General features: G+C 45.0%; 1 protein-coding gene across 1 annotated transcript in view; it reads right to left on the bottom strand.

Annotated features, from left to right (window-relative positions):
• HECW1 (HECT, C2 and WW domain containing E3 ubiquitin protein ligase 1) overlaps positions 1-17,410 on the bottom strand; it is a 249,198-nt gene that overhangs the window by 38,052 nt on the left and 193,736 nt on the right. Inside the window, exons 14-18 of the mRNA XM_042473588.1 lie at positions 11,080-11,265; positions 8,274-8,408; positions 6,194-6,323; positions 3,730-3,826; positions 534-617 (exon numbers count right to left, since the gene is read on the bottom strand). Of these exons, the coding sequence (XP_042329522.1) occupies positions 534-617; positions 3,730-3,826; positions 6,194-6,323; positions 8,274-8,408; positions 11,080-11,265 (632 nt within the window). The remainder of the gene's footprint in view (positions 1-533; positions 618-3,729; positions 3,827-6,193; positions 6,324-8,273; positions 8,409-11,079; positions 11,266-17,410) is intronic.

Below are 17,410 nucleotides of genomic sequence, written 5' to 3'. Positions count from 1 at the left end.
GAAAGAATGACCTCAGCAAGAAAGAGCAGAAGTTATGCTATTTTCCTCAGTCAGGTCTGCTATCACCCTTGGTCAGAGCCCTCTCCCCTATATTGTCAAAGAGCTGATATGGATTTCCCTGGTCCTAGCTTCCCTGCTCTATGTCATTTCCTGAGAATTGGGCATGAATGTGTTCCAGGCTGCTTCACCTCTTTATAGAAACACTGGACAAAAGAGGTCTTTTTATATCAGAAAAGATCCATTATACGATATTATTATGACTTTCATTGACCATAAAGTACTAAGATTCTTTTGACATGTTCATTTCATCTAAGGAAGACCTAGATTTTAAAAGCATATTCACATTTTGGTCTACTTTCCATGTCTCTCTTTATGAGGAACTCAATAATTATAGTATTAATTTTATACCATATAAACTATGCCTGATAAATGCACAGACATTCTTCTGCTTTAAGAGTATGACTTGTTTGTGTAGTGGCTTTTGAAAGAAAGGGCTCAGGCATGGGACTAAAAATCATCATCGATGTTATTACCTCAGTAGTATTACTAAATCTGCATCACAGGACAACTTTTCAAGACCATGTGTACCCTCTGTCCGGATGTAGTGGATTTTCTCCCTAGAAGGTTAGCAGCACAGAAAAAAATTGCAGTGTTACTATGGAAAATCACATATATATTTTCTTTCTTCTGTACCAGTTCAGTTTCTCTTCAGCATGTCAGTACAAAATTGCTAGTGCTGAAATGTAAACTGTCTTTTTAAAGTTAAACCAATGTCTTGAACCAGACACTGAACTTATATTGTATCCAACTTTTTGTGGAAAATTTGCTTGCAACAATTGGTAGATGTGGTTTAGTGTAAGTGGTTAGGGAATAAAACTGTCAGATTGCCTACAGTTGAGATTATATGAGAGAAGGGAAAGTTGTCAGGTTGTCCAAGGTACCTTGCGTGTTCTTGGGGTAGGCAGGATAACATTGTGAGGCAGAATGAAGATTGGGGAAAGATCCTGAGAGGTGGAAAAATTAAAGAACAAAGGGTTCGGAAAGAGTATAGAGTAGACAATGGGAAGAAGAATGTTAAGGAAGAAGTAGGTGAAGGAGAAAGAGGTTTGAAGAAAAGCTCAGATGAGATAGGGAACTAATGTAAAAAGAGGCTGTGAAAAACCACACAAATACAGTAGATATTCCTTCCAGTATTTAATAATAATAATAATAATAATAACTTCATTCTCATCCTTCTACATCTTCCTTAGCAGATTTATATTTCTTCTGAATTTTCTCCTCCCTTAAAATTAAGAACTTGTCTATATACTCCCAAGAAGTCAGTAAGTCAGCAACAAGAGGTTGCCGGGGGAGGAGGGGGGGGGGAAGATGTGAGAATACAGAGAGGAGGAACAAGGCAAATCTCAGAAATCTCCAGGATGAAAAAGTAAGTAGTTATGGGGGACTTCAATTGCCTTGATATCTGCAGAGAGAGGAACTCTGCTAAACACAGGCTCTCCAACAAATTCCTGGTGTGTTCTGTAGATAATTTCCTATTTCAAAAGGTAGAGGAATGAACGAGGTGATTAGCAATCCTGGACTTGATCCTAACCAATAAGGAGGAGTTGGTCCCTGGAATAGAAGTAGTTGGTACCTTATGTTAGAATTAACAATTATGGAACAGGGCAAAGAACAATATGGTCAAACACAGATCATGGAATTTAGGAAAGCTGATTCAAAAAGTTCAGGGAATTACTGGATAGCATCCCATGGATAGCATAAGCATGCTAATGGAAAAAGACACTCAGCAAAGGTGAGTGTTCAGAACCTAACAAATACAATTTCCTTTTTCAAAAGATAGAGGAAGGAACAAGGGGATCAGTGATCCTGGACTTGAACATAGCCAATAGGGAGGAGTTAGTTACTGCAATCAAAGTAGTTGGTACTTTATGAGGTAGTAATAATGTAATGCTAGTAGTTGCAAAAAGCACAATCACATCAATCCCATGGAAGAAGAAAAATAGGAAACATTTGAAAAAAGCCAGTCTGGCTTCACAGTAAACCCAGGGAGGAAGCAAAAAGAAAAAGGAGGAAGGACAAATCACCAAGGAGGAGTACAGATGTGTATCTCAAACTTGCATGATAGCATAAGGAAGGCTAAAGCTCAGAATAAGCTGAGACTAGCTAGGCAAGAAAGGAGCGCCAAAAGGTCCCCCCCCCCCCCGGATACATTTGAAGCAAAAGATTGATCAAAGAGACAGTGGGACAGTGATAAGGATGGTAAAATGCTAACAGATTAGAACTACTCAATACCTATTTTGCTTCACCTTTCCCCCCAAAAGAGAACTACTTGCTCCCAGGCAGCAGAGGAGACCTTGACAAGGAATCTGGGTTGCAAATCAAGATTGATAGGAAATTAGTCAGAAATCACCTAATGAGTTCAAATCTGCAGGTCCAGACAAACCGCATGCCAAATTACTGAAGGAACATGCTGGTGTATTTTCTGTACCACTTGTCATCATTTTTGAGAAATCTTAGAAAATTGGGCAGAAATTAATAAAATTAAATCCAACAAGAGACATCAACAGTTAGGGCACAATAACCAAATGTACAGGTATAGGATGGGGGATATGTTGTACAAGTGAAAAGTGTCTTGGGGTTATTGTTGATCAAAAATTGGATATGAGCCAGCACTATGATGCTGCTGCAAAGAAGACAAATGCTATTTTAGTCTGTTTCCAAGTCAAGGGAAGTAACAGTCCCACTATATTCTACACTGGGCATATCCAGATAGTCTTAATACCACATTGCCACAGATCTTCTTTTCATCTTCTCTGAAGATGTCCAGAGAAGGAGACCTCATCTGGAGTACTGTGTTCAGTTCTAGGTGCTAAGAAAAGTGTAGACATGTTGGAACAGATTCAGAGAAAGGCAACAAGGATGATAAGAGGTATGGAGAACAAGGCATATGAGGAAATGTTGAAGGAGCTGGACTTGTTCAGCTTGGTGAAGTGAAATCTGACGCTTGACAAGTTTGCACTCTTAAAAAACCTCAGGGTCTGTTAAACAGAGAAGGGGGCAGGTTTCTTCTCTGCTATCCCAGACAGTAGGATGAGATCTAAGGATTTTAAGTTACACTTACAGGAATACTTTCTGTAGCCAACATTCAAACCACTACACCACATTGGCTTAAAATAAATAAAATACTTTAAATAAATAGATGACAGCAGAATGTGTACAAATAAATGTTCTTTATTAATGATAATTTCCTTCAAAATCTGCCAGAGAAGCTCAAGGCTTAATAAATATGGGATGTTTTTGCTGCCTTCCTAGGACTGAAGTTATAGGAACTAAGTGCATCTTCATGTGCCAAACATCTGGCACCAGCAAAACAATTGGTTGGTTGACTGCATTTGGCTTGGTGAGTTGTGAGCATTGTTCAATAACAGAGAAGCTATATTCATCCAGCAAAGTCAAGATGTTCAATAGAGTATTAATGACTGGAGGTTATTATGCTGCTACAAATATATATCACACACTGGTGTTCAGTTCATAATGTTTTTCTTCTGTCTGAAGTAATTCAAAGTTTTAAAAAATATTTTGGGTAATTAGCAATCATAGCAATCCCCTCTCTATTACATCCAAGAATTAACCTGTGACCCTCTGCATGCAAAGCTACCATTGACCTATGGGCTATCCCATTTCTCTTCCACCAGAAGTATGAAATTAGTTGGCTACAAGATGCAGTACCTGAGTGCATGGTTTCTTGCCAGACTTGGCTGACGCTCCTGCAGCATTTCAAAAATGTTGGGCTGGCGTAGAAATGCAACGATTTTGTCATTATATGCTGGAATGCAAGGGTGAATAAGAGAAACAAACAAGTCTCAGCATGAGACAGTTTTACTGTTTTGTAGATTTTAAATATTTTAAAACTACAAAGCACACTGAAAATCTTGGCAGCACTATGTAAGTATTTAAATCTAGTTTAGCAAGAAAGGAAGAATACTATAACAGATTCTGTACTAACTAGAATGCCACAAAGCATGATATTGTATACAGTCATATAGATTACATTGAACACTGTAATACCATGGTCACTGGCTGTATTTGCACAGAAAAAGCCAGGGTTCTGCACAATCTTAGCTTACTTTAAACAGGGTTCATGCCACCGCATACAGCCCATTCATTACCATTTGGCTCTTTGGTCAGCTAAATAAAACAGAAGGTATTTGCTTAGTGTGTTATTTGAATCAGGGATCCTGACATGTTGTTTCATTTAAGCCAGGATCATGAATTAGGAATTGTTCTTAACTTACAAATCATGGCTTATTTGGATTTACAGTGGGCCTGCCACATCAGATTGCCATGTCCCATATTACAGTGTATGTAAACAGACATGCTGACATGGATGCATGCACATCACCACCCATTAAATAGCATGGGGCATGACCATTGATATTTTTCATATCCATTGCCCGCCACCCAGCTGAACCCCTATGAATGGGAAGGATCCACTGTATTTAGATAAGCCAGGATCCCGTATACAGATAATATGCTAAGCAAACTATTTCTGGCTTGCATAGCTGCTCACACTATCAGGGACAATATAGCAGGACAGAATGGGCTGTGTAAACCGGAATGCTATTCACATAGGTTTTGGCAATATGTTGATTTACCATTTTGTACAAATGCAATCACTGCCTTATGCACTCAAGGAATAAGTCATAGTAGAATACCCCTAAATATCCACACCTCTATTTCTGTGCAAATGATCTTGTGCATCTTGTTTTCTGTCAATAAATAGAGGCTTTTCTTCCTCCTCAGTCTATGATTATTTTGTAGGCAGAGCTTCGAAATAACAGTTCAAAGTTACTTACAATGAGTTGCTCCTACCCTCCCCCCCCCCCCCCCGGAAATGCGGATGCATCAAAACAATATTTCAGAAGTCACCGAATGAGTTGCAATGAACCCTTTCTTGGTGTAACATTTTTTCTAGTTGCATTTAAAGAAACCAGTACAGACAGGCATGAAAAGCTGGCTCTTAGCCAGCTTGGGGGCATGGCGTATGCACGACGCATGCTCCCATGATGCCCAGAAGCCAGCTTCATGCTGCCAGGCTGCCCACACAGCAGCTGGTTTCTGGGCGTTCTGGCAGTGTGGCCTTTAGACACTGCACGCCGCTGGAGCACCTTCAAGCCATGGCAGGGCAGAAAAAGCCAGCTTTTTGCCAACGCAAAAAGGAGTAGCATCTTTTGGCGTTTTTGGGGGGGGGGCAGCAAAAAGGCAGGTTGGGGCTGTGGTAACCGGTCCCCACGGCCCCAATCCAGAAGCCGCCGGTCTGTTCTGCCCCATGGCGATCCTAGGAATGAGAGACCTCAAGCCACTCTATCAACAAGAGCCCCGATCAGGTCTTGCAGACTGAAGCTTTCCCTTATTGGGTCTTATCCGTCTTGTATGCGCTCTTCCTCTTTTCCTCTACTTTACCAAGCATTATTGTCTTTTTTAGTGAGTCATATCTTATCATGATGCAGCCAAACTACATCAGCCTCAGTTTAGTTATTTTGACTTCAAGGGAGAGTTCAGGCCTAATTTGCTGTACAACCCATTTATTTTTCCCCCCTAGCAATCCACAGTATTTGCAGACTGCTACTATTTCACATGTTTATATTATTTTTAACATCTATATTATATTTTTAAAATGTGTTGTATTTTATTTAGAAATAATCCAGTCTGAGACCCCTTTAACTACCCTGGCTTAGTGATAGGGAATTCTGGGAACTGCAGTTTTGTGAGACATTTAGCTTTCTCAGAGAGCTCTGGTGCCACAATAAACTTCAGTTCCCAGGATTTCCTAGCACTGAGCTAGGGCAGTTAAAGCAGGGTCAAAGTAGATTATTTTTGCAGTGTGTTTTGGACCTCAGCCACAAACACATACCTGTGAACTTGCACTACAGCTGAGGGATGGCAATAAAATGGGAACGGGGTGTGATCTGCAACAGAATAGCAGCAGGGTGGATGGGTGCTCAATCCTTTGCATGACCACTGCTTTCTCCTTGCAACCCTCTACCCCTGAGATACTCTCCCCACCCCTGAGGATCGAGAGGCTCCTTAGAAACGTGACTATGATGTGATGAAAAAATATCAGTAGTTCAAACAAGTAAACATTGGAAATTATGAAGATGCCTTCATCTTATAGCAAGAAATGTTTACTTACTGATAGGCTTATTGAAATACATACCCAGAGGCAAAGATTCATGATGGTGCTGATTTCGAATTGCTGTTACCAAGCTGTTCCCTGGTCGGGTCAACAGAGAAACTCCTCTGTTGCGAGAGACATCTGATGCCTAGAAATAAAAGGAACCATTTGTAATTGGGTTCTTAGTAATAATAATAAACGTTTATTTTATCCAATAGTATTTGTTTGTAAAATACATATGTTTATACAACAGTTTGGACACAGAGATGCTTGATAGTTGAAGCACACCTTAAAACGAAAAATGTTTTCAAAGAGATTAGCAACATTTTCTTTAAAAGAACCAGAAAAAGGCACTCTAGAAAAACATTGACTAATGCAAAGTTGTTATTCTTTTTAAAAAAATATTAATACCTAGTTGTGAGAGTAGAGGTGCAAAGTGTGCAATGATTACTGGCCACAGTTTTAAAACTGGATTTGAATATTTTAACAAGTACTTACTCTAATACATATAGAGGGAATATGTGTGAGTTTCTAGCTGGGTTATGAAGGGTCAGAGGGAGAGGCTAGACATACGGTTTCTTTCTAGTGGATGGGACTGTGTGCATGTAGGGCTCTTCATATAGCCGTAATCTCATCTAGTGCCTTTCTGGAAGGAAACCTGGGTGGATTGGATTTAGTGTCATTTTCACATGCCCACAACTCATTCTTCTCATTGCCTGATCTACAAGTTATTCTTCCTGAAAAAGATTCCATTTTGCAATTTCAATAGCTGTGTAAATGTGCCATTGGATCAGGGCCATTCCTTGTTTGTAATGAGCTGGGGGAAAGGTTAATTAAAAATAGAAGTGCTTAAGTATTACTCCAGTGAGAAAATGCACCTATTCTAGGAACTTGAACCCAAAGTTTCAGGCAAGTGCCAATTTAATTTAAACACTACAGCCAACTGCCAGTTCTTCTTAATTGGCTATAAATTAGAAGGGGAAAAAAAGCCAGCAGCTAAATGTGACCTACAAGTCACCTCTGAAAACAAGAATATATAAGCAGTGCATAGGTAATGAGGAACCAGCCCATATACCAATACATGTGTTAAACAAGAAGTAGCATAACTAATGAAAGGTGTTAATTAAGTGTTGCCTGGTTACGGAAAACATAAACCTGCTGTGTACTTTTGTGCTAACAAAATAAAATAAAATAAAATTGCCTGCTTTTGATTCCTCTGCTTCTTTATGTTTTAGGTACAATTATATAAATCTCATAGGAATTATTCCTGCTGTGTCTGAATAGATTTATAGGAATGATCAAGACTGAAGTATGAGCAACAGCCCAATGTGAAAATCTTTACTGTAAGATTGCAGACCAAATCTCAAACACAGAGACGATAGCTCTTGAAAGTAACAATGGTTATAGGAATTAAGGCTCGCGTCTCCAAATCAAACCCCCCTCAGGTTTTTCCCTCGTTCCACAAGGGAAACTAAAATGAGCAACTTCCAAATAGAAATTGGGAGTTACTCTTTCATCCATCAGGACTGATGGAGAAGGGATGAAGGAGATGGATGATGCTGAGCTTGCTTTAGCTGGTCACATCACCAGACATACTGCCTGCCACCCTCACTGCCCTGTCCTATGTAGAAGAAGGAGGATTGTGATGTTTTCCTGTTCTAGCTCCCTCAAAAGTAGTTTATTTCTGTGCCTCACTTCCATGTGCCTCACTATATGTACCTAATATGGTAGTAAGGCATTGCATTCCTCATCAGAATGTCAAACCACTTACTCCCAATTATAAAGCATATAAGATAAATATGAACAAATGGCTGTGTCATGATTACAATGGTCCTTTGTTATCCGCTGGGGTTTGGTTCCAGGACTCCCCATGGATAACAAAATCAGTGGATGCTCAAGTCCCATTAAATAGTAAAATGGTGTCCCTTATATAAAATGAAAAATCAAGGTTTGCTATTTGGAATTTATACTTTTTTTGAACACTTTGAAGCCGTGGATGCTTGAATCCATGGATAAAAAAATCCATGTAGAAGGAGGACCAACTGTTTAACTATTTATTCAGTTACCTTAATTAATTAGGTAGAGCAGAAAAACATACCTCTCCAGCACTGTAACTACGAAGACGCTGAAGGTGCTGTCTGTGAGTTAAATGATTGGGCAGGCGGCCATTCTGAAGTGGGATCCTGGGATCAATGAAAGTGGTAGCACGGCTGTTGTGGTCAACAAAGAAGGACTGTAATACAATGACAGTGAAAATAATAATACTAGTGAGGAGAAAACTACCTGAGTAAAGAATGTGACCAAGAGCATTCCGCTTGATAATCCAGCAGATTAGCCTGGCTCTTCAATTTAAACAAAATATACTAGAAGAAGACACAGAATCACAGAATTGGAAGAGACCACAGGGGCCTTTGGGTCCAACTTTAACCTCCTTTTCATCAGGCTAAACATCCCTAGCTCCCTAAGCTGCTCCTCATACATCATAGCTTCCAGACCATTCACCATTTTGGTTGCCCTTCTCTGGACACATTCCAGTTTGTCAACATTCTTCTTGAACTGAGGTGCCCAGAACTGGACACAATATTCTAGGTGAGGCCTAACCAAAGCAAAATACAGTAGTACTATCACTTCCCTTGAACTAGACACTATACTCCTATTGATGCAACCAACAATTGCATTGGCTTTCTAGGCTGTCACATCACACCGCTGGCTCATGTTCAGCTTGTGGTCTATTAAGACTCCTAGATCCCTTATTGTCTAGCCAGGTGTCTTCCAGCCTATATCTGTGCATTTCATTTTTTCTCCCTAGGTGTATGACCTTACATTTCTCCCTATTGAAGTTCATCTTAATTATCTTTAGCCCAGCCCTCTAATCTGTCAAAATTAAAATGATGAATTTTAATCTGTCCTCTGGGGAATTAGCAACCTTCCAAGGTTGGTATCATCTGCAAATTCCAATTCATTGATAAAGATGTTGAATAGCACAGGGTACAGTACTGATTCCTGCGGTACTCCACTAGTCACCTCTCTCCAGGATGAAGAGTAGCCTTTGGGGTCAGACACTCTGCCAATTACAAATCCATTTAACAGTAGCACTGTCTAGGCCACATTTTACTAGCTTCTTTGCAATAATATAATGGGGAACTTTGTCAAAAGCCTTACTAAATTCAAGATATGCTACATCCACAGTATTCCCTTCCTTTATCGAGCCTGTGACTCTATAGGATAAAAAGGATAAATTTAGTCTGACATGACCTGTTTTTGAGAAACTCATGCTGACTCTTAGTGATGACAGCATTGTTTTGTAAGTAACTACAAACTGTCTGTTTAATTATCTGCTCTAGAAATTTTCTGGATATCGATGTCAGGCTGACTGGGCAATAATTATTTAGGTCCTCTTTTATTCCATTTTTGAAGATGGGGAACAACATTTGCCCTCTTCCAATCTGTGGGGATTTCTCCTGTTCTTCAAGAATTCTCAAAGATTATTGTCAGTGGTTCTGAAATTACCTCTCATCTGGCCCTGGAGACGATTTCATTTGGAGTAGCGAGGTATTCCTGTACTACTTTTCTACCTATTCTGTGCTGCATTTCCTACACAACACCACCTGATCCTCGCTCCTCAGGTTGTGCACTATTTTCCTTTATAGAGAAAACTGAAGCAAAGAAGGTGTTGAGTAGTTCTGCCTTTTCTCTCTTGGTACTCAGCCATCTTCTCCACGCAGCGATCCTATCCGTTGTTCTTCCTTTTGCTGCATACATAACTTTAAAAAAGCCCTTTTATTGTTTTTAATCTGTCTGGCAAGCTTAAGATCGTTCTGTGCGTTAGCTTTTCTTACCTCCCACTTACATATACTGGCTATATGCTTGAATTCCTCTTTGGTGCTTTCCCCATTTTTCCACTTCTTGTACATATTTTTTAAACACTTAGCTCAGGTCAAAGTTCCTTAGTTAATCATTCTAGTTTTTTTTACACATCTCCTATTTTTTTTCTTATTGGAACAGTTTTAGTTTGTGCCTTTAGTATCTCACTTTTAAGAAACTCCCATCCATTCTGATCTCCCTTCTCTTTCATTATCCTTGTCCATGGAATTATAGCTAGTAATTCCCTACGTTTACAGAATTCAGCTTTCTTAAAGTCTAGAATGTGTATCTGGCTATATTTGGCTTCTGCTTCCCGCTGTATAACAAATTCCAAGACAGCATGGTCACGTCACCACTTCCCCCCATTAACAATCCCTGTTGGTTAGGATCAGATCTAATACAGCCGATCCCCTTGTTGCCTCTTTGACCATCTAGATAATGAAATTGTCTGCAAGACAGGTAAGAAATTTGTTGGACCTGATGTTTTTGGCTGAAGTTGACCTCCAACATATATTAGGATAGTTTAAATCTCCCATTACCACTAATTCTCTCCTTTTTGAATGTGTACCCATCTCTTCCAGGAAGGCATCATCCATATCCTCAGTCTGGCTTGGGGGTCTGTAGTAGACTCCCACAATGACATTCTTTTTGTTTCTCTCCCCCTTAATTCTTACCCAGATGCTCTCAACCCCTGCTTCTTGGATTTAAGACATGGTTCTTTTCACAGATATAAGCATCCTTAACATATAAAGCTACTCCCTCACATTTCTTGCTAGGTCTACGGTATTTCTCTGAAATAGGGTATACCCCTCCCATTACTACATTCCAGACATGAGACTTGTCCCACCAAGTTTCAGTGATACCTATAATATCATATTTATTGTGCTGTATGAAGAGTTCCAGTTGTGCTGTATTAAGAGTTTCCAGACATTGGAAAATCAACTCTTAAAGTCAAGAGTTTTAATTCATCCTCACAACAGAATCCTTAACCAATGTCACAAAATAAAACAGATAAAGGAATTATTTTGATTTACTTGTACCTTGCCTTGCTGGTCAGTTTTGATCTCCCAGCCCCGAGGAAGTTCCAGCCGTGTGTCAGCAAACATGTTGATGAAATTTACTAGATCCCTGTTGTGCTGATACCGCTCAAAATTCCTAGCATCTCTGCGGATCTTCAGAATCATATGCTTCAAGCAGGTGCTGTTGGTGAAAACTCGATAGGCACTCTGGATACAAAAATACAAGAGGAAAAATTAAGGTTTCATAACTGCAAATGCCACAAAATTGCCTTTTGGGGAATAAGTCTGAATTATATACACATATTAAAAATGGCCTGTTTAAAATTTGTTGTTCTTTGCTGTCAAGCTGACCTCATCCAACAAGTAAGAGAGCTCCAAGAACCTGAGAGTATAACCACACTGCAGAATTAAAGTAGTTTGACACCAGTTTAACTGCCATGACTTTATCCTACAGAATCTTGCAAATTGTAGTTTGGTGAGGCACCAGAGCTCTCTGACAGAGCAGGCTGAATACCTCACCAAAGTACAAATTCCGTGATTCTTTAGGATAAGTCATGGCAGTTAAAGTGGTGTCAAACTGTTTAATTCTGCAGGATGGCTACACCGAGTCAACAACTGTTCTACTTGGGTCTTGCAAATTCAGTGAAAATAGTATAAGACAGGCCCAGAATACATGGGTCAAAAGAAGTGGCTTACAGCCACTTTGGAGGTGTGGCCATTGTAACAATGCATGCCTCCAAAGCAGCCCGAACCTGTGTTCTGGTCCTTTGGACTCAAGCAAAAAGGAGCTGAAATAACCCAGCTTCTGGTGGCGCAGGTTAGGTCCTGTGACCATGGCCCGCTTTGAAAAGAGGCCATGTGGTTGTTGTGGACCCGATCCGCTTGTGGCCATAGCAGGCCTGGGCTGCTCTTTCTCGCCCATCTGCTCTGGCCCAAAGTAAACAAAAAAGTTCAACAGAGCAATGAACTTCAAGGAACTGCCCAGTAGTTTATATACAAAGTGTATTTCCTATCTAGCTGAGGGCCCAAACAGGTGTGATGTTACATGTGAGCTTGCATTTAATTTGTAATTCCAACCTTGCCTCCCAAAACAGTCACTACATGGAGGAGGGAGGGCAGAATAAGTCTTATAGGGACAAAGTAAAATGTAAATGGGATACACCAATAATGGTACAATTACATTCAGAAATGTGATTAAATAGTTTTAAAAAATAGGTGTGTCTTGCTATGGGACCTCTCGCCCAGTCTGCTTTTCAGGTCCTCACCTGTTTGACTTTGGCTATCATAGAATCGTTGTTGGGTGGGGTCTTGGAGGTCATCTAGCATAATCTCAAATTCAGGATGAAACCAGAGTACCTCAAAAGGAGGTCACTACTGAAGCTATCATATCTGCAGTTGCCAGAATATTCACTGGATTTGACTCTACAACATCATGTTGCAGCAGGGTTCATTCTAACAACTGCATATCAAGTGACAGGGCAATGAGAGCAGCTGTCTTAAAAGGACAGGTTGCTTACCTGTAACGGTATTTCTTCGAGTGGTCATCTGCGAATACATACAAATGGGTTTCACTGCGCCTGCGCAGTGCTGCTCGGAACCTACTGGAATCACTGGGCAGAGTTTACTCTGCAACATATTGAAACTTTTTGGCGGTAACTCCGCCCACCCGTTATAAGGCCCCTGCCTTCCCGCTCTTTCCCCAGTTCCGCAATTTTTCCGCCAAGCAGGCGATGGAAAGAGAGCCAATGTGAGCAGGACACTGAGGGGACGGACGGGTGGGATTTGTATGTATTCGCAGATGACCACTCGAAGAAATACCGTTACAGGTAAGCAACCTGTCCTTCTTCTTCGTGGTCTCTGCGAATCATACAAATGGGTTTAGACTGACAAGCTTAGGTATGCGGCGGAGGGAGTGTCCTGAAACCAAAGCTATGGTAACCCAAAGGTATATTCATTACCATAAAAACCCTTGGACCATAGGAGTCAGTCTGTTTGTTCATGCACAGATCACATAGCAATAACTTTGCTAAGCCCGAGAAGGGAACAGAGGTCATGCAAGACCGATCCCATAGGACTTGTGCAAACCAACATTCAACAAATGTAAACAGTAACAACTGTAGAACACAAAACCTCAGTAGTGCAATAAATGCAACCCTGAAACCAACACAGCCCTCCCGAAAGCTGTGTCTCGGATGGCTCTGGTGTCCAACCTATAGTAGTAAAGACAGAGGTTGAGACCAGACAGCAGCCTTAGAAACATTCCCCAAGGAATCCCCGAGAGGAATGCGGAGGACGTTGACATTGTCCTTGTCGAATGGGAACGAACCCTGCCAGGGAGAGGTTTACCCAACAGCTCATAGCAGAGGTGGATGGTACCAGCCACCCATTTGGACAATCTCTGAGCAGACACAGGCAACGCCTTCCTTGGTTCCGAGTAGATTGGAAAGGTCTCTCGGAACGATAAGAGGCAGCAGTTTTGTCCAGGTAAGAGGCCAGCGCTCTCATGACATCAAGAGAGTGAAGGCGTCGCTTTTCATCCGACATCGTGGATGCGAGAGTGGGCAACACAATGTCCTGGCACATGTGGAAAGCAGACACTACCTTAGGCAGGAAGGTAATGTCCGGACGGAGGACCACCTTGCCCCTGTGGGACAACAGGATGGCTGGTCTCTCCGTAAGGCACAGAGTTTGCCCGCACGGCGGGCAGAGGTGATGGCCACAAAGAAAGTGGTATTGGAAGTCAATAGACTCAAGTCCGCTGTGGCCATCGGTTGAAAGGGCTTGGATAGGGGAGCCGACAGTCCCGGCTGCAAACTACAAGCCGGTGTTGGTACTTACACAGGAGGGTACAGGTTGGCACAACCCTTCAGGAACCCCTTCACCAAGGGGTCTTTGAATAAAGAAAAACCTCTCCCCGAACTGGTATTTGGCACAAATGGCAAAAGGGGTAGCATATGATGGACGTGAGGAAAAACCCTCCATCAAAGAGTGTCATCACAAGACTCCAGCACCACTGGAGTGGACACTTGTGCCGGAGACAAGCCCTTTTGGTCGAGGAAGAGACAAATCTCCTCCATTTCAGGGCATAGGACCGCTGGATGGAAGGCATCCTAGCAGCCAGATCACCGTCCTCACCGACTCCGGCAAGGCAGTCGGGGCCGAATCCTCCAGGCCACCAGCGGCAGGCTCTCGATGTCCGGGTGGGGAACTCGTCCGTCCTGGATTGACAACAGGTATGGACGCGGGTAGAGACGGAGGAAGCATCCGTCCTGGATTGACAACAGGTATGGACGCGGGTAGAGACGGAGGAAGCATCTCCTGGAGAGGTGGAGAAGGGATGCAAACCACAGCTGTCTCGGTCACCACGGGGTGATCAGGATCGCGTACGAGCGATCCGTTGTCATATTGGACACCACCCTAATGATGAGAGGGAACGGAGGGAAGCGTAGAGGAGCTCCCCCGTCCAGAGGAAAGCGAATGCGTCTCTGAGGGATCTGTCCATTCGCTTCCTGGAGCAGAACTGGGGACAGTAGCTGTTCTAGGTGGTCGCGAGAGGTCGATCCGGGGGATTCCCCACCGATCGAAGAGGTCGCTGACCGTCCCGGGATGGAGCCTCCGCTCGTGGCCCACCGATGGAGACCTGCTGAGGCGGTCTGCCAGCTCGTTGTCCTCCCCGGGAGGTGAATCGCCTGGAGGAGGACGCGTCTCTGGGTGCACCAGTCCCAGATGCGGAACGTGAGGTTGAGCAGGGTCCTGGACCTGGTACCACCATGTTCGTTGATGTAGTACATCACGGTGGTGTTGTCCGTACTGAGGAGGACCACTGTCCCTGAGACAGCGAACTTGAACGCCCTTAAGCTTTCTCAACTGCGAGCATCTCCAACACGTTAATGTGGAGGAGCTTGTTTCGTGAGGACCACCTGCCTAGACGACGAGGTCGAGCAGGTGAGCGCCCCATCCCTCCAGGGATGCGTCGGTTGTCAGGGCCAGTTGTGCCTGGGACTGATGAAAGGGCATCCTGGTGCAAGCATTGGAGCTGTTAAGCCACCATATGGGAGAAGCGGCTACCGGTCTCGGAACCATGAGCCACTTTGAAGGCGGGTCCTCCAACGGAGAGAAGACGGAGAGGGACCAGGATTGGAGAGGACGAAGTCTTGCCCAGGGGGTGACGAATGTCGTCGATGCCATGTGGCCCAGGGCAACTTGGACGCCTCTGGCTCTCACCCTTCTGTGTGAGATGCACGGCCTGAGAGATATTGTCAGGGCCTGAAACCGGTCCGGAGGAAGCAAGGCTAGACAGTTCCCAGAGTCAAGGATGGCCCCGATGAACTCGACCTGCCTGGTCGGCGAGAAATGGGGCTTTTTACTGTTGTCGACCAGCCTGAGGGAGTCCAGGAGGCGCAGGGCGAATGCGACTGCCTCCTGCAGCTCGTCTTGGGACTCGGCTGCAAACAGCCAGTCGTCCAGGTAGGGAAAGACCATGAAGCCCTTCTGATGAAGGTATGCCACCACTGGTGCCACGCACTTCGTGAAGACTCGTGGAGCCGTGGCCAAGCCGAAAGGAAGCACATTGTAGTGGTGCGAGTCGAGCCAACAGCGAAGGCGAGGAATCTCCGGTGGGACTCCCGGATCCCGACGAGGGAGTAGGCATCCTTCAGGTCGACGGTCGCTTCATCCTGAACTTGCAGTTCAGGTGGTCGTCGGTCTCGGCGTGGAAAAGGCCAGCTCCGTTGAGCGGCAGGTCCCCGATGGCAGCTCCGACCGTCGGGTTGAGGTCGGGGCAGTCCGCCATGTTCTTGGAAGTGGTGACAACCAGCTTCCGATGGAGTGAGCCTCGTCCCTGATCTCCACCAGGTCCGGAACGAGGGGGGGAGATCCGGTCCATGAGGGTCTAGATGTAAGCCCTCATGCAAGTAGTGTAGTTGGCGGCTTCAACCCCAAGGGCCGATGCCGAATAGGCCTTCTTGGCCAGTCCGTCGACATTTTTAGCCTCCCGGTCGACAGGGGAGGTGGCCTGCTTCGGGATGAAGCTGAGTTGGGCTCCCTCTACGATGGCAGAGTTCGGCCTAAGGTGTTCGGCCCACTCGCCGGAGCGACTGTGCAAAACGACTCCATTTTGCGGGAGGACGCAGACAGGGCGGCCGGAGGGCGGATGCAAGCTCGATGTCGAGGGCCCTCGCCATTTTGACCACATATTCAGTGAAGGACCTGCCGTCGTCCGACGGAGAAGACGGCTCTGTCCTCTGAGGGGAGGCCGAGCCCGAGAGGACATCCTCGTCCGAGGGTGTCTCCGAAGGTGGCAGCGGCTCGTTTTGGAGTCCAGGTCAGAGGAGAGAGGATCCGTCACTCTGACCTGGGATCCCGGGCGGGCTGGGGCAAGTCGACTGAGGACCGGTAGCATCTGCGGGGTGGAGACAGCGACCTCTCGCGTCTACGGGGTGGAGACGGCGACCTCTCGTCAACCGACACGGTCGGGACAGATCTGGACTCATAGAAGAGGTCTGGGACGTCTCGTCCGCGGGTCAAGTCCTCCTCATCGTCGGATGCCGGTGGGAGGGCGACCGATGCTCCGGGGAGCGAGGAGGCGCGGTGTCATCCGTCCCGTGGATGAAATCCATGGTCGGAGGAGGCAGAGGTGTGTCCGGTAAAGGTGTGTCCGATACCGGGGTCCCCTGGTCTACTGGTGTCGGCTCCAGGTCACGGGGGGCCGATGAAGTGGAAGCGCGAGCCTGTTTGGAGGAGGAGCGCTTCTTCCTTTGCCCTCGGTGGGTCGGTGGTGGGCCGATCCCTGGAGGGCTTGGCCTTTTTAGGGGCAGGGTACCAATCCGCCTCACCGTGGTGCCTCTTTTCCCCAGGCCTGGGAGGCTCCTTCGTTGGGGAGAATGGTTGCGGTCTCCCATCCAGGTAGTAACCAGGCCGGACCCTGCTTAGCTCCCGAGATCAGACGAGATCGGGCGTGTTCAGGGTGTATGGTCGTAGGCTCCGGGAGGTCCAGGAGGACAGCCGCCGCAGTACGCCGACGAAGGCCTCGGGACTTCGACCCTTGCACCGGCTCGGTGCGCCCCTTAGGTATCGCATGGTACGATCCTTGGCTGCCCTGGAGGACCAAGGCGAGGCGAAAAGGACCTCCGGCTCGGTAGCCTCGTTCGAACGGGAGCCCTCCGATCCCTTCTTCGGTTTGGGGGCCCGCTCGGTACCCTCAGTCCCCGATGACTTAAGGGGGCGCTTGGAGGGTTTGCCAGTGGCACTGGGCGGTTTTGAGCCACGGGCCAAATCGTCGGTGGCACTGGGCGATTTAGAGCCACGGGCCATATCGTCGGTGGCCCTGGGCGGTTTGGAGCCACGGGCCACA

This window comes from Sceloporus undulatus, chromosome 6 (assembly GCF_019175285.1).
Source record: "Sceloporus undulatus isolate JIND9_A2432 ecotype Alabama chromosome 6, SceUnd_v1.1, whole genome shotgun sequence".
Lineage (NCBI taxonomy): Eukaryota > Metazoa > Chordata > Lepidosauria > Squamata > Phrynosomatidae > Sceloporus > Sceloporus undulatus.
This window is presented reverse-complemented; position numbering and strand designations above follow the sequence as displayed.